This window comes from Chiloscyllium plagiosum, chromosome 6 (genome assembly GCF_004010195.1).
Source record: "Chiloscyllium plagiosum isolate BGI_BamShark_2017 chromosome 6, ASM401019v2, whole genome shotgun sequence".
Taxonomy (NCBI): Eukaryota; Metazoa; Chordata; class Chondrichthyes; order Orectolobiformes; family Hemiscylliidae; genus Chiloscyllium; species Chiloscyllium plagiosum.
In genome coordinates, this window is record NC_057715.1 from 1,466,707 (window position 1) to 1,488,628 (window position 21,922).

Consider the following 21,922-nt stretch of genomic DNA (forward strand, 5'->3'; position numbering starts at 1 on the left):
TCAGAAGGAGGCTGAGTACACGGCTTTATTTTCTCCAAGTAATCTCCTGATTTGTGGTGCAAGCTTCAGTCATTCACCCAACCACCTACACTTTCATCTTACAAATAATATGTGACTTCCTCAGGCTTCCTACTGAAAAAGAAGCTTCTTCATATTTATCGGCCTTGAATTTTATTTTTCTATTGTTTGCCCATTCTGCAAGTCTATTAATACCCTCCTGTGATTTGTTGCAGTTCTCCTCAGTATTTACGAGCTCCGAATTTAGTGTCATTTGTATATTTGTGAAGTGTGCTTTAAATTCCAGACTCTACATCATTAAGCTTTCCACTTTCTGTCACTTTTAATAATGACCCCACTCTGTGTCTTAAAGTCAATTAGTTTACTGCTGTTAATCTTCTCTGACTCCACATGTTCTCTGATTTTATTTATTAGTCTATTACGAGGAACCTCATTAAAGGTCCTGGGAAAATCCAGATAAATTGTATCTACTGCATTAATATTGTTACGACATGGGGTAAACCTCTCTGCTAATTTTAAACCAGCAACACAGAAAAGATTTATCCCGTGCAGTGATCAGTGAAAATTCGAGGGGCCAAGAACAATTTAAAGTATAAATTAACTTTAATTCTTAAAGTATAACAGAGAATAATTAACAACTACTGACAACTCCTTCCTCTAACCTCTCTTTTACTTTCCCTTCTATAATACTAGTCCGATAAAATCCCCTAGTAAGATTTACCGAAACTTCAAATTTCAACACCAACCAGCTATCGAATCTTCCCATTGTATCCTCCTTTGGAGATTTTCTTCTTCTTAGGGATTTCTGTTTCACAGGTCATTGATAGATAAAGGTACCTTTAAGAGAGCCTTGTTTTGGGCAGTCTGTACATGCAGGTGGCTTGGCAGTTCTCCCCCAACTGTTCAATTTTCCCCAGTCTTATACCCCTAAAGGATCAGATCATTTCATTGGTTATTAATATTGTCAATATCCTAAATTCAAACTTGATTGGAGGTTGGTATTTTGGGGTATAATTTAAACTGATTGGCCGAATTTGAATTTGCTTTTGTCTCCAGGCAAAAGAGCCATTTCTAGCCGTTCTGAATCAAAAGTTACATGGTAAATTCTCCAGACTCTTTGTGCTTCTCTAAGTACTTGGTTGCTTTCAACTTTCTTAAAGGTACAATACCTCTTATACCTTCATAGCAACATTGTCTATTCCCTCTGATGGACAGTAAAGCTGATTTTAAATGTTTTTCTATTCTCTCCTTTTCAAGGGATTATGTTACTTTTACATTGATGTTAAATTGATTAGTCTATAACTTCACGGGAACGTCCTTCATAACTACTGGAATTGCATTAGCTACCCACCAGTCTTCTGGCACTATACATATTTAATAACTTATTAGAAAAAAAACAATGCCTCTTTAAGAAGAGCTACCAAAACCATGAGAGATTTTTTTTTCTAAATGTGTTATATTGAATGAATTCTGCATCATACCAGAACATCATCAGACTCATCATAATGCAGTAACAGAAGCTTTGTTTCTGAAACCATCTTCTGACATTGATTTTTTTTCACAAGCCAGTTATCATATCAAAACTTAAATTTGGCTAATGGTTTCATTAAGTGTTCAGCAGCTAATCTGCCTTCTGTTAATGAAGCACAAGATTTAGATAATAATGAAATAATCTCAGATTCACAATCATGCTCAACACCAAAGGTGACGCCAAACATTAAATATAGAGCATTATTCTAAAGGCCAAGTCTCTAGAAATCTTTTTACAACTCATTAATTCTTTAACAAATGCAAGTGTTTGCAGAAGTGCCTTAGCAATGCAACTTTGTAATTGAATTATATTTGGATCAATAAATTAAATGGCCAAGTGGTAACTCCAGCCAACTTCATAACTTATTCTGAAATACCTTCCTAAACAACAATTTCATTTGGTCATGAAGGTAACTGCTTGACAATAAAAAAAATTACATTATGCCTACAACTGTAGGTCTATTTAGTCAGAACAATAACTCATCCAACATAGCTGAAGTTAAATAGTATTATATAAATATATAAATGCTCCAATGTGCATTGAAAGAGCTGAGAAATTTCATCCAGAGTGCAAAATATTGTTAGAAATACAATAAATAGCAGAGTGACAGATGACAATGCAGTACCTTTTTAAATTTTCCTTGACGCTTTGATGCAGCCTGCCCCTGGGAGTCAGAACAACATACTGTAAGAAAACATGCAGACACTGCACAACTTGGAGTCCTTTTCTAATACATCTTGGGGTTCTGTTGGCACCCTTTTTGAGAGGAAACAAAAACTCCCAACTCAAGATCTACAGTAAGAACTACCTTACCAGTGTTTATTATATAGGTTTATAAGCCAAATCCAGCAGATTTCATATAATTTCAAGCAGGTGAGAAAAGCTAGATCTTGATCTAAACAGATGTAATGAAGCATAACAAAATTTTAGATCAAGCTATACTGAACTCTCCTACGCCGAACAGTATTCTGCTCAGTAATCAAAGTCATTTTTATCTGACTTATATGAACAAAATATAGAACTGCCAAATATTTCTATTCAGATATTAACATTTTTAAAACTGTCACATGCACACATTTACAGTTGATAATTATTGTTATATATTAAGAAATATATGGCAAATATATTGTATGTAAAGAAACATATGGGTAGAAATAACTAGATCTACAGAATGTAGAGAACCGAAAGCTACATAAAACATCAACCATTTTTTATTCAGTAAATATTTTCAATAATTTTGAAATGGAAAATTAGTAAATAAACAGAGATTGCTCTGTATTCTGATGTGTTAACACACGTAAGTTTAACAACTTGTAATTATATCCTCTTTATCCATACTATTTGAATTTGGCAATTTGTAGAAAAAGCCTGCAAGTGGTGTTTATATTCATAATGCACTCTTAATATATCCTGTCTGTTATATTTGTATGGTATTTTTACACAAAGTCAAATATATTTTTGCATGTATGGAGGAATGAGCAGCAGCTCATAAAAAGAGAGAAATGTATTCTGTCCAGAAATGCCTAAATAGCATAATTCATTCATTACTACATACCAAAACCAAACAATCCCTGAGTTCAACTATTCCAAGGTGCATGCACAAGCAGAAAGTAGTAAGTAGTTCTGGTATTGCTGAGTGGAAGTATTAAAGAAGCAGAGAAAAAGAGATTCAGAAAGAAATAGATAAATTAGATGAAATATACTTCATTGTAGAAGAAAGATCCAAAACCGGCAGATTTGGAAAAGCTATGTACTCACAGCTTTCTTTCCTAGTTCGCTCTTTGACAGTGTTAAAGTTCCTGAGAGGTAACAACCTGGCCCCGTTCCTTTTGGAATCCTAGAATTAATCATAATAAATTAGATGACAGCACAAAAAAAAAATGAGATACCATTTTAAATGTAGACATTATTCCTTAGATATCAAATTCAGCAAATATTGTTTGGAAACTATCATAAAAAATAAAAGCATTAAGCTTTGCCCCTAAAAGAGTATATTCAATTACTGATATTAAATATTTGCAAGTTACTTGTTGATTTTGAAAGTCAAAATTTGTATTGCTGAATTTATATAGCCCATATCCAGTGAAAATATATTTCCCTGGAAGTTTACCGTATATGGAAACCCATTATCCTGTAGCTTTAATTATGTCTGTGGATGACATATTGTTTGCAGATTTTAAATTGTAAGGATATCTGGTTTTGCTTACACATACTTACCAAGGCAGGTTCCTCACACAGCTCAGGTGAGACTGTATTAACCCCTACATTTGCTGAACCATGTGAAGCTAAGGTAAAGTACTCACTTTTTTCTTTGAAAATGAATTTCAGCACCCTCTGAAAAACTTTTGACCTCTAACTCTTGACACCAGATAGAGGCCGTGAATGTTACAAACGCAAAATATAAAAAGAATAGATAAGTTAGGAACAGGAGTTGGCAGGTGTGATTACTCAGTATTCCCACATAAAAACACGTGCTTTCAACTCCTGAAGCAATAAAAGTTTTTACACCAAGTATCAAAAAGATGTAGTGGTAGGTTACTGCTTAAATCCCTATCTATGTTTTGTTATTTCCTAACTAAAGTTTTACAACAGTGTCCTGATCAATCTCTCATTACACAGCTTCCATAAACACAAGCTCGTGTAAAACTCACTCTGCTGCCCATAAAACTTGTACTAAGTTCTGTTCACTCATCACTTGAAAGTCTTTACTCACATTTTCAAATTCCCTCCATGGCCTTGTACAGTCTCCAGATCACACAACCTCTGCAACCTCCTCTGGCTCTCCAATTCTGGCCTCCACTGAACCTATTCTATCATTCCCACCACTGGCAACCATATAATCAGTTGTCTAGGCTGTAAGGTCAGAAATTCATTCTTTAAATCACTCAACTCCTCCTTTTAAAATGCACTTTACAATCTCTTTGGTCAAGATTTTGATCACCTGTCCTAATACTCCCTCGTGTGTTAAGAAGCTCTGTTTCTCAATGTTTCTATCAGGATCTTGTGATATTCTACTCTCTTAAAAGTGATATATAAACAAATGCAGTTTTATTACTCAAATTAAGATTCTGATTTCTCAATATTTACTTACTTATCATCAGGAAGAGAAGTAACAAAGAAAGGCTGTGAAGAATTTGGCTGCAGAGTTAGACTGCTGTTCTTTTTCTTGCCTAAAAGTGCATTGCTGTGATTGTCGTAAACATCTAAATTCAGAGGGTTGGGGAGTCTATGGGATACAATGATTGGAAGGTCCTTAAGGCGTTCCAGCTCACTGAGCTGTTCGTGGCGAACTTGCAACCGGATTGTGTAGTCTCCCTTTTCCAACTTCAGAGAATACTGTTGCAAAGAAAGTTATATATCAGTTTGTTCTTTAGAAACTTAATTTTCAGTTTAAAACTTAGATGAACAACTGATGCATCGTTTCATTATACACAATATTTGTTGGGGGGGGGGGGGGGAAACTGAAGACTAAAAATGCATTTCTAAATAACTTAAGAGCAATTAGTTCTTTACTTTTACAAATTCACTGTCATGTCAAAGCTGAAGTCCACAGAATTATTAGCACTTTAGTAATGGTTTAAATAGGATACTCAAACTATAGGGTGCATTACAGATGCATAGTGATTTGGTTATTCCAGACCACATTCTACTGTCAGCTTTTGATGACAACCATTCATTTTTATATGAACAAATAGTTAAACAGACCTTTAGATCTGGACGTTTTGTCCTTTCTTCTTGGCTTTTTTTTTGCATTATTGTTTTTGTTTTAGTCCTATTATAATTCTGGATTTTACATCTTAGATAGTTGTTTTGATTTTTGCATTTAAGACTTTTTAAAAAAATTGTGTTTTTTGTAACTAGGATGACGTTGGGAATGGTGACTCTATACACTTTTCATTGTGCTCCTGTACTTGAGTACACATGACAATAAAACATAAATTTTAATTCTAACAAGCACTTCAACAGGAGGTAGCTGATGATCCCTTTAAATAGTGCTGGTGTGGCAGGGGGAAGGGAGGGAGAGAAAGAGAGTGCGAGCGAGAGCAAGGGAAAGAGAGGGAGAAAGACAGAGGGAGATTAATGCTGCTTTATGCTTTTCAGCTGTGCTGGTCTAATGGGAGGAGCTTGGCTAGAGGGTGGAACCGCACTGCTGCTGTCAAATCAGTGGAGCACGTTGATCGATAATTTACAGGGTAAATGATGACAGAATGTTTCTCCCTGTTGCAAACACAAATACTCATATACACAAAGTGAAAAAGACCAAACTAAGAGGGAATATAATGCCGAAAGCAATCTGACATTTGATCAGATTTATAATATGGTAGTCGTATCTACCAGGAGAAGTGTTTTATAGAAAACTCTGCCCATATCCCACAAATGAACAAAAAAACCTGTACTCTGAACATACCTAATGCTTTGGTATAAATTTCAGTCCGATTGCATTACCTGGTGTGGGTAGGCATCCCCTGAGCCCATCAGCTTTTTGTTTTGGTCATGCAGCATCCATAGCTGGCTATCAAATTCTGACTCGTACAGTAGCTCACATAGGAGGGGACAGCTGACAGTAATCTCTCCAGTCTTGGGCTATCGTCAGAGAGAAATAAAAATGTGCATTATGATTATGTGAAGATAAAAATGTTCAAAAGATAGTCCATAATTTTCAAAAACTACATTTATTGTAAAATAAGCCTTTAATGAGGGGATGCTTCCCACTTTTCTCACATGGCACTTTGTTAGCAAGTTCCAAATAATATTAGGATTCAAACTCTAGAGAATATTTTAAATATCAAAGCATTGAAGGGCAAAGGCTACTGTCTGCTCCTTCATAAACTCTGGTGATGTACTCTTATTTGTAACAGACTGATATATCTTCTTTTATTATTTTTAACAGGATTTGTCTGCTTGACTTGGAAATATCAGCACTGAAGTTCTTTTGAGGCATACATTTTATTAAGCAAGCACTGCTCATCAGCCTCATAACAATCGAACTAATATCTAACGTTGACCTGTTTTGTTCTGCAAGAAATAAGAATGCCTCCCAAATCATCCCAAAATTTGGAATGTGTGATGTGGTTATACCATTCTGTGATAAAACAAGGAACTGCAGATGCTAGAAATCTGAAACAAAAACAAAGTGCGGAACAAACTCAGCAAGTCTGACAGCATCTATTGAGAGAGAAACAAAATTAACCTTTTGAATACAGTGACCCTGCTTCAGAAGGACCTTTTCTTAAGAAGGGTCACTGGACTCGAAACATTAACTCTGTTTTTCTCACCACAAATGCTGCCAGACTTACCAAGTTTCTCCAGCACTTTCTGTTTGTGGGATATCAATTCTGTGGGAGCTTATGCTGCACAGTCAAGTTGTCAATTCAACATTGAAGTAACATCAGTTCATCCGGTCAATTACAAATGCTCTGTTCATCTTTCAGCAAACTAAAGGCGGCAACGATGTCGGTCGAGGCCAAATGGTGATGAATTATTCACAGTTGCAGTGGCAGCATGGCTCCAGGCTGTGACTGGGCCTGGGTACCTGATGGTGAAGTTGGTGGTCTTCCAGCTGCGACAGCATGCGGGGACTCAGAGCACCTGAGTGCTTGCCAACTGAAGGGTGGATACTGTAGCATTGTTTTTGTGGCAGCGAGTTACCTTTCCTTTTGGCATTTTTATTAATTAATGATTCGGGTTTTAATCCTGTCTTTGAAGACTAAGATGATGCCAGAGAATGGCGACATTGCACACTTTTCACTGGACTCCTGTATTCCTGTACTCGAGTACACGTGACAAGGTCCCTCAGATCCCTTTTAAATCTTTCCGCTCTCACCTTAAACCTATGCCCTCTAGTTTTTGATTCCCCTATCCTTCTTAAAATATTCAAAATAGCACCAGATAGTGGCCACAGTGAAAAACCTTTTCACTATATTTTACGGCTTTTTTCCACTGGAAAATACACACAACAAAAAGCATTCATTATTTTGGCTACCAACTCTTAAAGTACATGGATAAGGGAATTTCTTTGCTGCTGTTGTCTAAGTGGCAACATTTAAAAAAATCTAGACTTGTAATTTAAAGCAGCTCACAGTGACCAATCCCTTAATTTGTAGTACTTACTTGATGAAAGTTGTACGTTAAAACAATCTCATAGAATTGGCGATTATTTGGTAAAGTATCCCTTGGGCCTAAAGGCCTCGTTTTCGAACTTACTGGTCTGAAATTTAAAATAAAAAACACAGAAATGTTGCATTAAAAAACCTAAGATTCTATGGAAAGCAATTCATTTTCTCCTGGCAACAAATTCTTTATTTTATGTGAACGTGATTTTGATTTTTTTTTCCCCCCAATGTGTTTTAGATTAAAAACAGAAAAGTAGAATTCATTATTTCACAAGAACAAGATAGATAAGAACCAATCTGATTAAATAAAGGATTACCATCCAAATTGTACTGAAATAGCTGAAAATGTTTTGCATCAAGTTTGCAATTTATTTAGAAACTATTATTCCATACTGAAAGTGAGTTCAGAGCTATCTAGCTTCAGGATCCTCTCTCCAGAGCAGCAGATTTAAGCTTTCTATTTCACATTCATTCAGTCAGCAAGGCTGAACTGTTTATTAGTTAATTATTATATGAATTCCACCGAAGAACACTGCCTGATTACGCCATACCTCAACCTATTTACTCTTATTCATGCTGTCACCAATCGCAGGACGAAGTTTTTAAATGCCTTACTCGCTAACTTTGTGAAGATTACTCATTAATTCACACCAAAACCAATTTATTTCTTGCCCATTTCTAATAATTAACTATGCCCCTGCAAATCAACTTCCAAATACTCCTTTTCACATTCAAACTACTCCACATGACCGTGCTCTATCTTACATTGATAACATTCTCTAACCATGCATGCCTGACATCATTTTTCATTCCTAGCTTTCTAAAATACTCCGCTCCTTCTATTATTCCCCTTTCTTCTAGCCATCACAATGTTAATGAGGTTTCTAATAGGGGGTCGTCTGTTCTCTTTCTCACCATCAGAATCACAGCAGAGGGCCAAAATGATTTTGCTGGCCATAATCAAAACAGAAGTAGCTGGAAAAGCTCAGCAAGTCTGGCAGCATTTGTGGAGAGAAATCAGAGTTAATGTTTCAGGTCGAGTGACCTTTCCTCAGAACTCAATGCTGGCCATAATGCTTGGCCTGCTTGTTTTTTTGCTGCCCATCTGCTTTTCCTGGGAAAAGTCCAAGTCATGAAACATAAGAAAGAAAGGGAATGAGGTTCCAGTTCAATTTGGTGGCTATGAAATGGTGGACACTGAGACATAGCTGCAAAATGCTAAGGTCAGATGGAAAGTGAGAATAATAGTTAAAGAGATTGAGTAGCCATAGTCGTTAAGGTGGAAATTACTTCAATGGTAAGGAATGACAGGCAGCCAGTGGAAACTTTATGGCAGGCTTAAGAAATGGAAGAGGATTTAAGACTGCAGTGGGAGTTTTATATCAGGAGGAAATGCAAAGTCAGAGTGTGTAGAGGTGAACAGACCAGTAAAGCATGCCACTTCCATACAAATCATCAGATGCATTTCTGTTAAAAAAATGGCAAGTCAGGATAATTGTCTGCAACAATACAAGTAAGCACTGCCAATGTGACAAATCATGCTAAATAACTGACAGTCTAAAGCTATGGGAAAATTTATCAAAATGTGATCAAGTTAGACTGTGATGTTTGAAAGGAAGAAACACTACCAAGATTCTAGATTTAGGTAAGGCTGACCATAAGGTAATGGAACAGAGAATGGTGACAGTAAATTGGGCAAATCTGTTAATGAGCAAAAGGGCAGCAGGTCAGTGGGAGCTGGTTTATACAATTTAAGGAGCAAGAGCTGGATTTGTTAACAAAAAACTACAGATCACGAAACAAAAAATGAAAACTGAAAGAAAAATCATGCAAGCAACTCGCAAAGATCTGGTGAATGGAAGCAATAAATATATCAAAGGATGATTCAGCCACAAGAGCTGGATTTGTTAACAAAAAACTACAGATCACGAAACAAAAAATGAAAACAACTGAAAGAAAAATCATGCAAGCAACTCGCAAAGATCTGGTGAATGGAAGCAATAAATATATCAAAGGATGATTCAGCCAGTAGTACGTCAAAAAAGGAATATGAAAAGAGATATGTAAAGGATTTTCATAATGACATAATGACATGTAAAGGATTTTCATAATGACAAAAGGAAGAGGACGGCCAAATGCAATTATAACCTCTTGCAAACTGAATGTTGATATAGTAACTGACAACAAGGAAGTGAAGAACATGTTAAATAACGGATTTATATCAAACTTGTATGAATCTAGCATTGAATCAGGGGTAGGAATGTATCAAAATGGAGCTAAACAACTATTCATTGAATTTATTAACAACTGCGTATTGGAATAGAACTCTACTTGTCCAGGTTATAGGAGTTAGGACCGCATGTTGAGATCGTACAGGACATTGGTGAGGCCTCTTCTGGAAAATTGTGTCCAGTTCTGGTCGCCATTTATTAGGAAGGATGTTATTAAACTGGAGAGGGTTCAGAAAAGATTTACCAGGATGTTGTCTGGAATGGAAGGTTTGGGATATAAAAGAGACTGGATAGGCTGGAAGGTTTTACACTGGAACATAGGAGGTTGAGGGGTGACCTTGTAGAGGTTTATAAAATCATAAAGTACATAGATAAGGTAAATGACAAGAGTCTTTTCCCTACGGTGGGGGGAGTTCAAAACTGGGGGCATATCTTTTAAAGTGGATGAGAAAAATTTAAAAAGAACATGAGGGGCAACTTTTGTTTTTACACAGAATGGTGCATGTGTAGAATGAACTGGCAGGTGGATGTAGGTACAGTTATAACATTCAACAAACATTTGAATAGGTTCATAAATAGAAAAGGTTTGGAGGGATACAGGCCAAGCGTAGGCAGGTGGGACTATTTATTTTGGGAACATGGTCAGTGTGGACTGGTTGGGCTGAAGAGTCCATTTCTGTGCTATATGACTACGACACAAAGACTATGGTATTGTAAGTAGTATAATGGACACCTAAAATTATAAGGAGATAACAACAAGTTAAATATATGTAAAAAAACAGTGGCAAACATATTTAACTGTAGTCAAACGCCAAGTTATCCACTCTGGATCTAAGAAGGAGAGAACGTTGTATTTTCTCTAAAGGCATGAAGCTAGAAACAGTAGAGGCCCAAGGAGACATAAGGGTTGAGATACATAGTTCATTGATATTTCACAGAACTCAAAGGACTTTAAAATACTGCCCTTTATACCTGAGGGCTATAATATAATGATCTGATGGATAGAAGTAAAACTTTAGCTGTAAATATTCTTGCTCAGACAAGATCTTGTTCTCTAAGCAATGCTGGACATTGCTATTTAGGAAGGGAACATATAGCATTCTCCCAAACATTGTCATAGAACATGTAAAAACTAAGACCAAATGAAGAATAATTATGATTGAGCAGGATCACTTAATCCTAAATAGAAGTTGCTATTTACCTCAAAGACTGAATCCAGCTCTTGAGACTTATGGTGGGGGCGATATCCTCATACTTTAATGTAGAACTCACATCAAAACGAGTAATTCCATCTGATGCGTGCTAAATTAAAAAAAAACATGAAAAATATATCCATGATGCGGGTTGAGGGATAAATGTGGGCGAAGTTAGAGAATATTCCAGCTCTTCTTTGAACATATTCCCCCTTTATATTTTCATATGTTTGCTCAATTCCGCACTCGCATAAACATCCTGCTCATGTTATGTCCTTTTCCAGTAATCATGTACCCCACATTGACCATGTTACTCTATGGATTTCCTCAAATTTAAATATCCCATTGTGTAATCTCATAATTTCACTTCTAAAGTTCCATAACCATGCCTCAGTTTTGTTTTAAGTGATGTATTCAAAGTTTGGGAGAAGATTTGTAGCTCAGGTGCTCACTGTTGTGGTTCTGTTTGCTGAGCTGGGAATTTGTGTTGCAGACGTTTCGTCCCCTGTCGAGGTGACATCCTCAGTGCTGCCAATAAGAATGTTTTTGTATTTTGGCTTGAGTTTTCCTTACCCCCAAATGCATCCCTCCTGGCAATTTATGTGCTACCTGCAACATCTCCTTTCTTTAACCCTCCTGTAAAAGAACTTGATGAGCTTCTGCCATTTTTATCAGCCTGGATTTGTTATCATCTCTATTTCCTCATCAAAACTTCATTTTTATGATAGTAATATTCTGGGCTAAACTCCTTCTTCTTCTGTATATACTTTTTGATACAACTGTTTTAGTTTTTAATCTTGCTGTCATAATTCAGCTAATTTGTCTGAATTTAAAATATCCATTTTGACCTCCACGTATTCTTGTTTTTTCTCAACCATTTGATCAAATATAATTTCTGATGTTTGAACTTTCACTTCCTTATCTTTACTCTTTGATTCCTCCTCCTGTTTCCACTTGCAGCTTTGTGACCTTGACATCAAAGTTCGGAGAAATCCCAGGTTATACTTCATGTAACACCTTATTTGCCTGATTTTCCACTGGCTTTTCAACCACAGTAGGCATCACATCCACCTGTGATCCAGCTAGATGATTACCAGGGATAAGCTGTATCTCTGGAACTGAGAATTTCTTTATTGCTCCCATCATCACTTCACCATTTCTCACCACATTCTCCACCCTCACTTTTGTATAATCCTAGAATCCCCACAGTGTGGAAACAGGCCATTTGGCCCAACGAGTCCACATCAACCCTCGAAAGAGTAACCCACCCAGACTGATTCCTTACCCTATTATTCTACATGTCCCCTAACTAATGCACCTAACGTACACATCTCTGAACACTGTGGGAAATTTAGCATGGCCAGTTCACCTAACTTGCACATCTTTGGACATTGGGAGGAAACCGGAGCACGTGGAGAATGGAACACTCTCTTCTCACCATGAATTCCATATATTACTAGCGTTTCTGGCAGTATTCCTTCTGAAGTACATATCTCCTCAACTCTCACCATCAAAGATTGACTTGCTCCCATATCTCTTAAAATCTGAATTTCTTTTCCTGTTCCTGCTAGCATACATAAGTTAAACCTTAGCATGCAAATAAATTCTTTAAAGAGATCTGGCACTTTCTTCACAACCAACTCCTGATCAGCTTGTAAATTATTTGCATCTTATTAGTTTCCACTGTGCTTTCCTTTACCACTTCAACAAAACTCAATCGTTTATCCTGTTTTCCCACGTCTGTCTTCTCAGTGCTTTTTCTAAACAAGCAACACTACGACTTCATGTGGCCGACTTCATTCCAGTGAAAACTCCTGAACTTTTTTACTTCTCTTTCCCCCTCATGGATTTCCTTTTTACCTTCTGGTAAACTATCTTTACTTTCTTCAATGTTATCTGTTTTTCCTTACCACCTGATGATTTCTTTATTCCCTAATTTATATCCCTCACAGATTGAAATTGATATTGGAAGCCAAACTTTGATTTACGAATTTCCTGATAATCTTCTGCCATTTTTGTTGCTAATCTGCCAGTCTTAACTCTCTGCTTTTCAACATGAGTTCTCACTACTTCAGGAAGTGAATTTTTGAACTCCTCCAAAATAATTGTCTCTTGAAGCACGTCATATGTTTGATTTTTTTTCAAGGCCCTTATCTACTTAACAAAATTGCTTTTTTTGGTCCTTTCAAACTCTGAACGTTTGGCCAAGTTTCTTCCCTCGATTCCTAAAACGTTGTCTTTATGCTTCTGGTACTAGCTCGTATGCATTTAAGATGGCTTTTTTCACCTCATCATACTCCCCAGGTGCCTTCTCTGATAGTGATTCAAATACCTCACTGACTGTATCTACCAACTGTGTTTAGATCAATAATACCCACATGGTCACCAGCCATTTCAAATGTTGAAACACTTTCTCAAATGAAATGTAAAAGGCTTCTACATCCTTATCGTCAAATTTAGACATCACTTGGACATACTTAAACAGATCCCCACTGGGCCTTTGGCTACAATGGGATTGCTCTCCATCACTGTCCTCTTCACAACTCCTACCTTTCAATTCTACCTCCACCATTTTAAGTCGACTTTGAGTTTTCAGTTCCAACCTCTGAAGTTCAAAAGCTCTCTCTTTCTCTCTTTCTCTATTTCTTCTCTCTGTTTGTCCCTTTCATTGCTCGGGCTTTCCTTGCTTTTTCTTTTTGTTCTGCTTTTAATCATAATTCAAAAGTGTTTTATTTCCTTTTCTCTTTCTTTTTGTTTTGCCTATAACTCAAGCTGCTTCATTTTCAATTGAATTTCGCCATTTCATTGGTATTCCTGGCAACTGTAAGTGCTGTGCGATTGCCACACTTTTTTCCCTTTCCTCACAGACTCAGGCAACCCAAGTTCTAGGTTGTTTGCCCATTGCCTTGATCACTTTCTGTAAAACTCCTGAAGTGACTTCTTCCACCCGCAGGATACTCTTAGTAACTGAAAGAGTCATTACTATACGAAGCAACCCGTATTTAAATCAATCAAATGCAACACCTGAAATTAAAACACCAACACTCACCATTGCTTTTGAATCCAATTATCCTGAATCCATGACAGGAACCTTCAATTTATTATGAGCCAGACCAAACCCTCTCAAAATATTAAGAAAATAGCCTCGACCTTGACTTTTTCTTATTTTAAAGGCAAGTGTTGTGTTCTAGATGCAATTTAAAGGATCAAACTACTAGTCTTGAAGCAAAGCACACTTTATTCATACATTATCATTAAAATAGACAATAGGTGCAGGAGTAGGCTATTCTGCCCTTTGAGCCTGCACCACCATTCATTATGGTCATGCCTGATCATCCTCAATCGGTATCCTATTCCTGCCTTATCCCAATAACCCTTGATTCCACTATCCTTAAGAGCTCTATCCAATTCTTTCTTGAAGGTATCCAGAGACTTGGCCTCCACAGCCTTCTGGGGCAGAGCATTCCACACACTCACCACTCTCTGGGTGAAGAAGTTTCTCCTCAACTCTGTTCTAAATGGCCTACCTATCCCTTATTTTTAAACTGTGTCCTCTGGTTCGGGACTCACCCATCAGTGGAAACACGCTTCCTGCCTCCAGACTGTCCAATCCTTTAATAATCTTAAACATCTCAATCAGATCTCCTCTCAGCCTTCTAAACTCAAGGATATAAAGCCCAGTCACTCCAATCTTTCAACATAAGATAGTTCCCATTCTGGGAATTGACCTCGTGAACCTCAGCACACTGCAGTACACCAGAACTGCAAAAAGAGGAAGAAGAACACCTACACAATGTATTTGCCAAAAACAGATACCCCCACAATTTCATCAACAGATGCCTAAGGGAAAGACGACGGAACGAGGACACGCCACAACCCAGAGAACTAGCCACACTACTATACATCAAAAACATTTCTGAACTGACAGGCCAGACTACTGCGACCACTAGGACTCATAACAGAAAGATCATAGAAGCGCTTCACAGGAGGCTCCCAAGCACTGAGGATGTCACCTAGACAGGGGGCGAAACTTAAGTGATGCATATTTTGTGGATGTTACTTTTCTATTTAACTGATTTGTTTAAAAAAACCTCTGAACCCAACCAGTACCATTTGACCTCCTTAAAATGTTCAAAAGGTTTCTATTTTCAATTCAAGCAGAGGATAAAGTTTTAAGAACTTTAGCACATTTCATAAAAGCACAACTGTTCCAATTTATTTTGTAATTTCAGTTTCCATTCAAAAATATTTTAACTACTTAAGGAAAACACATTGTTGAAAAATACAGATGTTCCTTCAATCTAACACAACGTGTTTAGTATGATTCTGTATCAAACACATTTGTTCCCCTGGAGGACCGGAGAAGAAAAAAGGGGGGCAAAGACAGAATAAAATAGTGGAATAAAGAGAAAACCCAAAAGAATGTTAAACATATTAATGGTAGAAAAGTAGCGAGAGGTAGGAGGACCAATGAGGTGATCTTTTCAAGGAGGCAGAGGCAAAACTAAATGACTAAATTTTTACTTTGCATCTGACTTCACTGAAGAGGATGCTAGCAATGTTGCAATAAGGGAGGAATGGCAGAGAAATTAGATAGGTTACAAGCAAATACAGCAGGTACTTAAAATGCTCAAAGTATAAAATCACCCTGACTGGGTGAGATGTATCCAATGTTACTGAGGAAAGTAAATGTGGAAACAGTGGAAGTATAAGTTCCCAATTGTCCTTCGATAAGGGAGTGAGGCCAGAGTTCAGAAGGTTGTTTCATCCCAATGCAAAATGGAACAAGGTTTAAACCTGTGACTAGACTGAGTCAACTTAATGTCAACGATCAGAGTTGATATTCTAGAACAAATTTATCAGCTTTTGGAAAAGCATAGGTTAATAAAGAAAAGTCAGCATAGCCTTGTAAAATAAAAAATCGTGTTTGACAAAGTTAATTAAGTTCTTTAATGAAATAATGGGGAGACACGATGAGGTACAAGTGATGTGTCTATGGAACTTCAAAAGGTATTAATGGCACATCATAAACTGGTTGGCAAAAGTGAAACCCAGGGGATTAAAAAGACATTAGCATCGTGGACACGAAATTAGCTAAGGGCCAGGAAGCAGAGAAGTAGTGAATCATTTTATTTATGACTGGAAGAGTGCATACGATATAGTGTTTCTTGGAGGTTATATAATAGGACTGTTGATTCTTTTTGATCTGCAATAACCACCTGAACTCGGCTGCACAACTTTAAAGGACTGTTAGTGATGCAAAACTCGATGTAGTAGTCCAGGAGGAAGACAGTAAGAGATTTCAGGAGGACACTCAGAAAGACTGGTGAAATGGCTGATTAAAACAAAACTCAACATAAACAAGTGTGATATATTTTGATAGGAAGAATGAGGGAAGCGAATATAAATAAATGGGACAATTTCAAAGAGAATGAATGTTCAAATTCTCTGAAGGTTGTGGAAAAAGTTGAGCAAGCTGATTAAAAAGACATGCAGGATCCTGATTTTATAAGCAGAGGCACATTGTCGTAAAACAATAAGGTTATGCTAAGCCTTATAAATCAGTGATGAGACCTTAGCTTGAGAACTAGTTTTTGGAAGAATGTCAAGACCTCAGTGAGGACACAGAGCAGATTTACTGAATTAATTCCAGGATGCTAGACTTCAGTTACTAGGAGAAACTAGAGGGTGCTCTGCCTTCCTCACAACAAAGTTTAAAATCATGCAACTGCACAACATTCATCAGACAGGGATGTTCCCTCCCAGTCAGGAAACATTTCAGCGGTCAGGGACATTCAGCCTAGGATCTTTGGGTGATCCAAGGCAGACTTCAGGATACACAACAACTCACTGTCACCAAGCAGAGGCTGAAAGCCAAGTTCGGTGCCCATGAGGATGGCCTCAACTGGGATGTTTGGTTCACATCACACTACAGGTGACCCCACTACACTACAGTTTCTCACTCTCTCTCACACGTAAACACACTCACATAGACCCTCTCTCATACACCTACTCTCTCTCAGACAGCCACACCCACCCACACTCATTCACGCACCCTCTCACAGGCAGATACTCCACTGCACCTGCACACACACTCTATCAGGTGTAAACTCTCATGCACACACTCATTCATAAACAACACACACCACCCACACATGCACACACAAGTGTATGGGGTGACTTTGTATTTGCAGATTTGTATTTGCTGATAGATTCTATTTTGTTCTGTGGGCAGTCAGTCCATGTATAAATTCCTACTTTGGAAATAGAACCAATCTGACTTAAGATTGGGATACAGACAGACTCTAACCTCACACCTTTAATGCGTTGTCGGAGCTGAGATGTTACATTTTTTTAATAAAACCTCAAGTTGTCTTGGGAATGTGACTTGAAAAAAGTTCTAGGAATTTACATATTAATCAATCGAAACCTACAACCCATTCTATGTGGGTGTGTTCAATAAATCTCATCAGTTGTATGACACTGCGATCTTTTACTATAAATTCTGTGTCCTACGATCCTGCCCCACTAGTTATCTGACAAAGGAGCAGCATTCTAAAAGTTTGTTGATCCAAATAAACCTGTTGGACTATAAGCTGATGTTGCTTGATTTTTAACTGTGTCCACCCCAGTCCAATACTGGCACCTCCACATCATTCCTCAGAGCAGAGTCAGTTAAGGTGCAACTCGCCAACTGTTTTTAAAACGATGGTGAAAGTTTATTTTTATTCATTCTACTTAAACCCAATTACAATGGCAGAAATGTCAGTCATCAGAGGGCACCGATTTAAGGAAAATTGAAAGTAAAAAGGAGAGGTAAGATGACGACAAATAGGTTTACAATGGAGTTGTTGTGTTCTGAAAGGATTAAAGCAAATTGAATTGCAATGTTCCAAAAGAAACTGGTAAATAATTGAAAGGAAACTTGTGCAGGATACAGGTTAGGATTAGTTGGATAGCAAGTAGTGACATCATGGGCTGAATAGTTTCCATACAATATAGATTTTAATTTTCAACATCAGCTTCTGCAACAAATCTCAACTACCTACAACATTACCAAAAACTGTGCTCCAGATAGATTTCACATTTGATTTGAAGATGTGTACTTGTTTACTCAACATCAAAATATAAGGTAACAACTTACAATGTGCAACTGGGAAGGGCTACACAGAAGGCCACGAAATGAAATTTTGTAGTTGACACTGACATCACCAAGACTGGCCCACCAACGGGCAACACAGAGCTCCAATGTTTTGCCATTCTAGAAATGATAAAACAAAACAGATATTTCAAAAGCTAAATTTACAGAGTCAACATATCAAAAATCATAAGCTTTTACTATGTTGTCACATTTATGCTCACCAAAACTGGAAATGCCTCAGAAGATGATCCTTTCTCCAGAAGTGACATGAATTTATAAAACTCGTTTGTGCGATAGGCCTTCTGTTTTTCAAGCTGAACTGCATGGAGGACAAACTTCGAGGAAACATCAGGTGAAAGAGAAGATATGACGACCTCTGTTTAAAAGAAACTGAATTCTTGAAGCCATCAGAAATAGACACAAGCACTTTCTCCGTTTCTGGAATGTATCAAAGAGAGCTGCACATGGTTTTGGTATTGAATGACAAATTTCCTTTGATATGACAGTACACTGTTTTTGCAGTTCAGCTGGAGAAGCGTGCGGGACAAGTACTGGGCAGAGGAAACCGGGGCTGTATGTTGACAAAGCAGCAGTTCACCCTTTGGGCAAGAGGAACCCTCGAGAAACAATAAAGTAATTGTAGCTGGGCCTCTGCTGGTTCAAGTTTAAACTATCCACTCGTCCATCTAGTGTGAAGCAGGCCAAGTTAAAATTAATCTTCCAGTCCTTCATTACTTGTAATGTTACTTCCAGAAGGCATTTTAGTGAGAATGCTGTTCTGTCACTTATATTGGGTGACCATTTTGCTGGATTCAAAGGGACATAAGTTTTCGATACAACGATGAATTTTCCCTAATCCCAACTGTAAATGTTAAACAAGAAACATTTGAAAGTATCTTGTCCTTACCAGCCCAAGTCGCACCCCAAGGTACTTCAATGAAGTGTCGCTTAATTTGGCCAGGCTTGAAGTGAACATTGTCATAACTAAGCTCATAACCAGAGGTTTCATGTAATCTGTAACCAAAAAATGGCACTAGTTACAAAGCAATTCATAGTGTGAATCTGCATCTAAATTATATAAAAAGAAAATTACATGCATATTGTGGGTATTGTCTGCAGGATGGAAGGGAGATGAAAGAACTGGAGCAGAGTAATCTGAAAGGTAGGGTAGTAAGCCAGACTGGAAAAATGGGACAAGTGTGAGCTTTTTTTAGGAGGTTCTGATAAATGGCACTTCTTTAAAAAAAGGTGAGAGGGTGCTAAAACAATGAGAGCCAATAAACCTCAGAGCCAGGTATGCCAGCAGAGTGTTCAAGAATTGGGTATGGGTGGATCAAAAGTGCAGGAGTTAACTTCATAGAACAGAACAGCTCAGGGAGAGTAGGAAGTTTGGAGAGTAGGAAGTTTAGAGAAAATGCAGAATGATGGCAGTTAGGGGATGAGATCATAGTTATTGGGAACAGACAAATTGGGTTAGGGTTTGACAGGAGGTTAGTGGACAAATGTAACTTACTGTCAGCAGGGGAGAAAGGGGGAGAAACAGAGAAAAGAATCATGGGCTTTTTGTAGTTGGGGTATTGGAGGATAGATGGAGAATCCAGGAAAGGTGGAATAGCAAATGCAACTCGAATCACAGTTTTCACTACCAAGATGCTGCCGACAGTCCAATTGAGTAACATCATGTGTTAATTTCAGAGCCTGTGTGGTGCCAGGTATGTATGCCTTAGGGCCCAGAAACTGACTAAATAAATCAAACAAGATCTTAGATTTAAACAGGGAAAACCATGAAGGGAGGTGGTGGAAGCTGGCTATGGCAGACTGGAAAAATACATTAAATTGTCAGAGATAGAAAATAGCTAGAGTTTGAAGAACTAATGCTTGGTTTTCAAAAAAAAAAGCAAACAGATTCCTTGAAGACAAAAAAAACCTAACTTAAAAAACAAGAGAGCTGCCACTAACATTGTGGGCCGAAGGGCCCGTTCTTGTATTGTACTGTTCTAAGGGAAGTTAAAGATACCATTAGGTCAAAAGAAGATTTATAAAGGAGCCAACAAAATGTTATAAATCTCAGAATTTTAGAATTCAGCAAAAGGAAGAACAAAAATTGAAAGGGAAAGTGAGAATTGAATAGGAATCTAAAAGAGTCAGAAACATAAAAGACAGCTTCTGGAGGTATGTAAAATGGAAAAGATGATAAATATGGGGCCATGACAGGCAGAGACAAAAGAATTTCTAATAGGAAAAGACAGACATGGCAGATCGTAAGGCTACAGATACAACCACCGTGTTTATGAGAGGAAGGAGAGAGAAAATTGGACTACAGATCTGTTAGCCTAATGCTTACGGTAGGGAAAACATCAGAATCTATTATAAAGAACGTTATTACTAGATACTTAGAAAATAATTATCTGATTGGACATAGAATTATGAAGGAGAAATCATGCTTAACAAACCTGATACAGCTTTCATTGAGGATGGTACTAGCAGAATCGATGATGGGGAGTCAGCAGATATGGTGTATTTGGATTTTGAGAATGCCTTTGGTAAAATATCATACAGGAAACTAATAAAGGAAATTAAAGTGCATGACATTGGACGTAACACTCGAGCATTGTTTGTGGCTGGTTCACAGCAGAATGCAGAGACTAGGGATAAATAGATCATTTGCAGGTTGGTAAGCTGTGCCGAGTGGGGAACTGAGAGGATTAGGGCCTTGGCTCTTCCTAACATAAATCAATGGCTTGAACAGGGGGGCCAATTGTACTGTCCCCAAGTGTGAGAATGATACAAACTTTGATGGGAATGTGAATTTTCAGAAGGATTACACATGGCATTGGTGAGGCTACACCTAGGATATTGTGAGAAGTTTTGGTCTCCCTATCTACAGAGGGAGTGCAGTGAAAGTTTGCCAAATTAATTCCTGAGATGGCTAGACTGATTCAGTCAGCTAGGATGGTATTCACTGGAGATTAGAGGAATGGGGAGTGCGGTGATGGTGGAGGAATCTCAGAAACCTATAACATTCTAACAGAACTAGGCACATTAGATGCAGGAAGGATGCTGCTGTTGGTGAGGGATTCCAGAACCAGAGGTTATAGTTTAAGGATAAGAGGTAAGCCTTTTACGACTGAATGTGGAGAAATTTATTCACCCAAAGAGTGGTTAGCCTGTGGTATTCACTACCACAGAAAGTGGTTGAGGGCAATCATTGTGTGTTTTCAAGGAGGTAGATACAGCTCTTGCATCTAAAGGAATCAAGGAATATTGAGGGGTGGGTGTAAGATGAGAGTATGGAGCTCAATGATCAGCTATAATCATATTGAGCAGTGGAGCAGGCTCAAGGGTTGAACAGCCTCCTCCTATCTCATTTCTATGATGCAAAGAGGCTATGAGGGGATTTAGACTGGCTGAGTGATTAAGCAAGAGCATGGCAGATATTATGGATACACTAGAAGTAATCATCTTTGGTCAGAAGAACTGAGACACACAGCATAACTTCAATGGTGAGAGACTGGAAAGTATTGATGCTCAAAGCGACTTGTTGATAAGTCACTGAAAGCAAAAGGAGATGAGCATGGAACCAAAGAGGTCTTGCTTTATTTGTATAGGACACTGGTGAGACTATATCAGGAACTGCATTGAGAGAGGTTCTGACCCCTTTCTTTGAGGGACATAGCTGCATAGAGGGAGCATAG

At 37.8% G+C, this 21,922-nt stretch overlaps 1 protein-coding gene across 2 annotated transcripts in view; it reads right to left on the reverse strand.

The window, feature by feature from the left end:
• The window catches only part of tpp2 (tripeptidyl peptidase 2), a 106,842-nt gene that overhangs the window by 34,063 nt on the left and 50,857 nt on the right, over nt 1-21,922 (reverse strand). Inside the window, exons 16-24 of one of the 2 annotated variants that reach the window (XM_043691154.1) lie at nt 19,135-19,241; nt 18,449-18,603; nt 18,231-18,347; nt 11,095-11,195; nt 7,661-7,757; nt 5,996-6,133; nt 4,641-4,885; nt 3,308-3,386; nt 2,175-2,213 (exon numbers count right to left, since the gene is read on the reverse strand). In XM_043691154.1, the coding sequence (XP_043547089.1) occupies nt 2,175-2,213; nt 3,308-3,386; nt 4,641-4,885; nt 5,996-6,133; nt 7,661-7,757; nt 11,095-11,195; nt 18,231-18,347; nt 18,449-18,603; nt 19,135-19,241 (1,078 nt within the window). The remainder of the gene's footprint in view (nt 1-2,174; nt 2,214-3,307; nt 3,387-4,640; nt 4,886-5,995; nt 6,134-7,660; nt 7,758-11,094; nt 11,196-18,230; nt 18,348-18,448; nt 18,604-19,134; nt 19,242-21,922) is intronic. The other variant, XM_043691155.1, reaches the window with a different exon arrangement.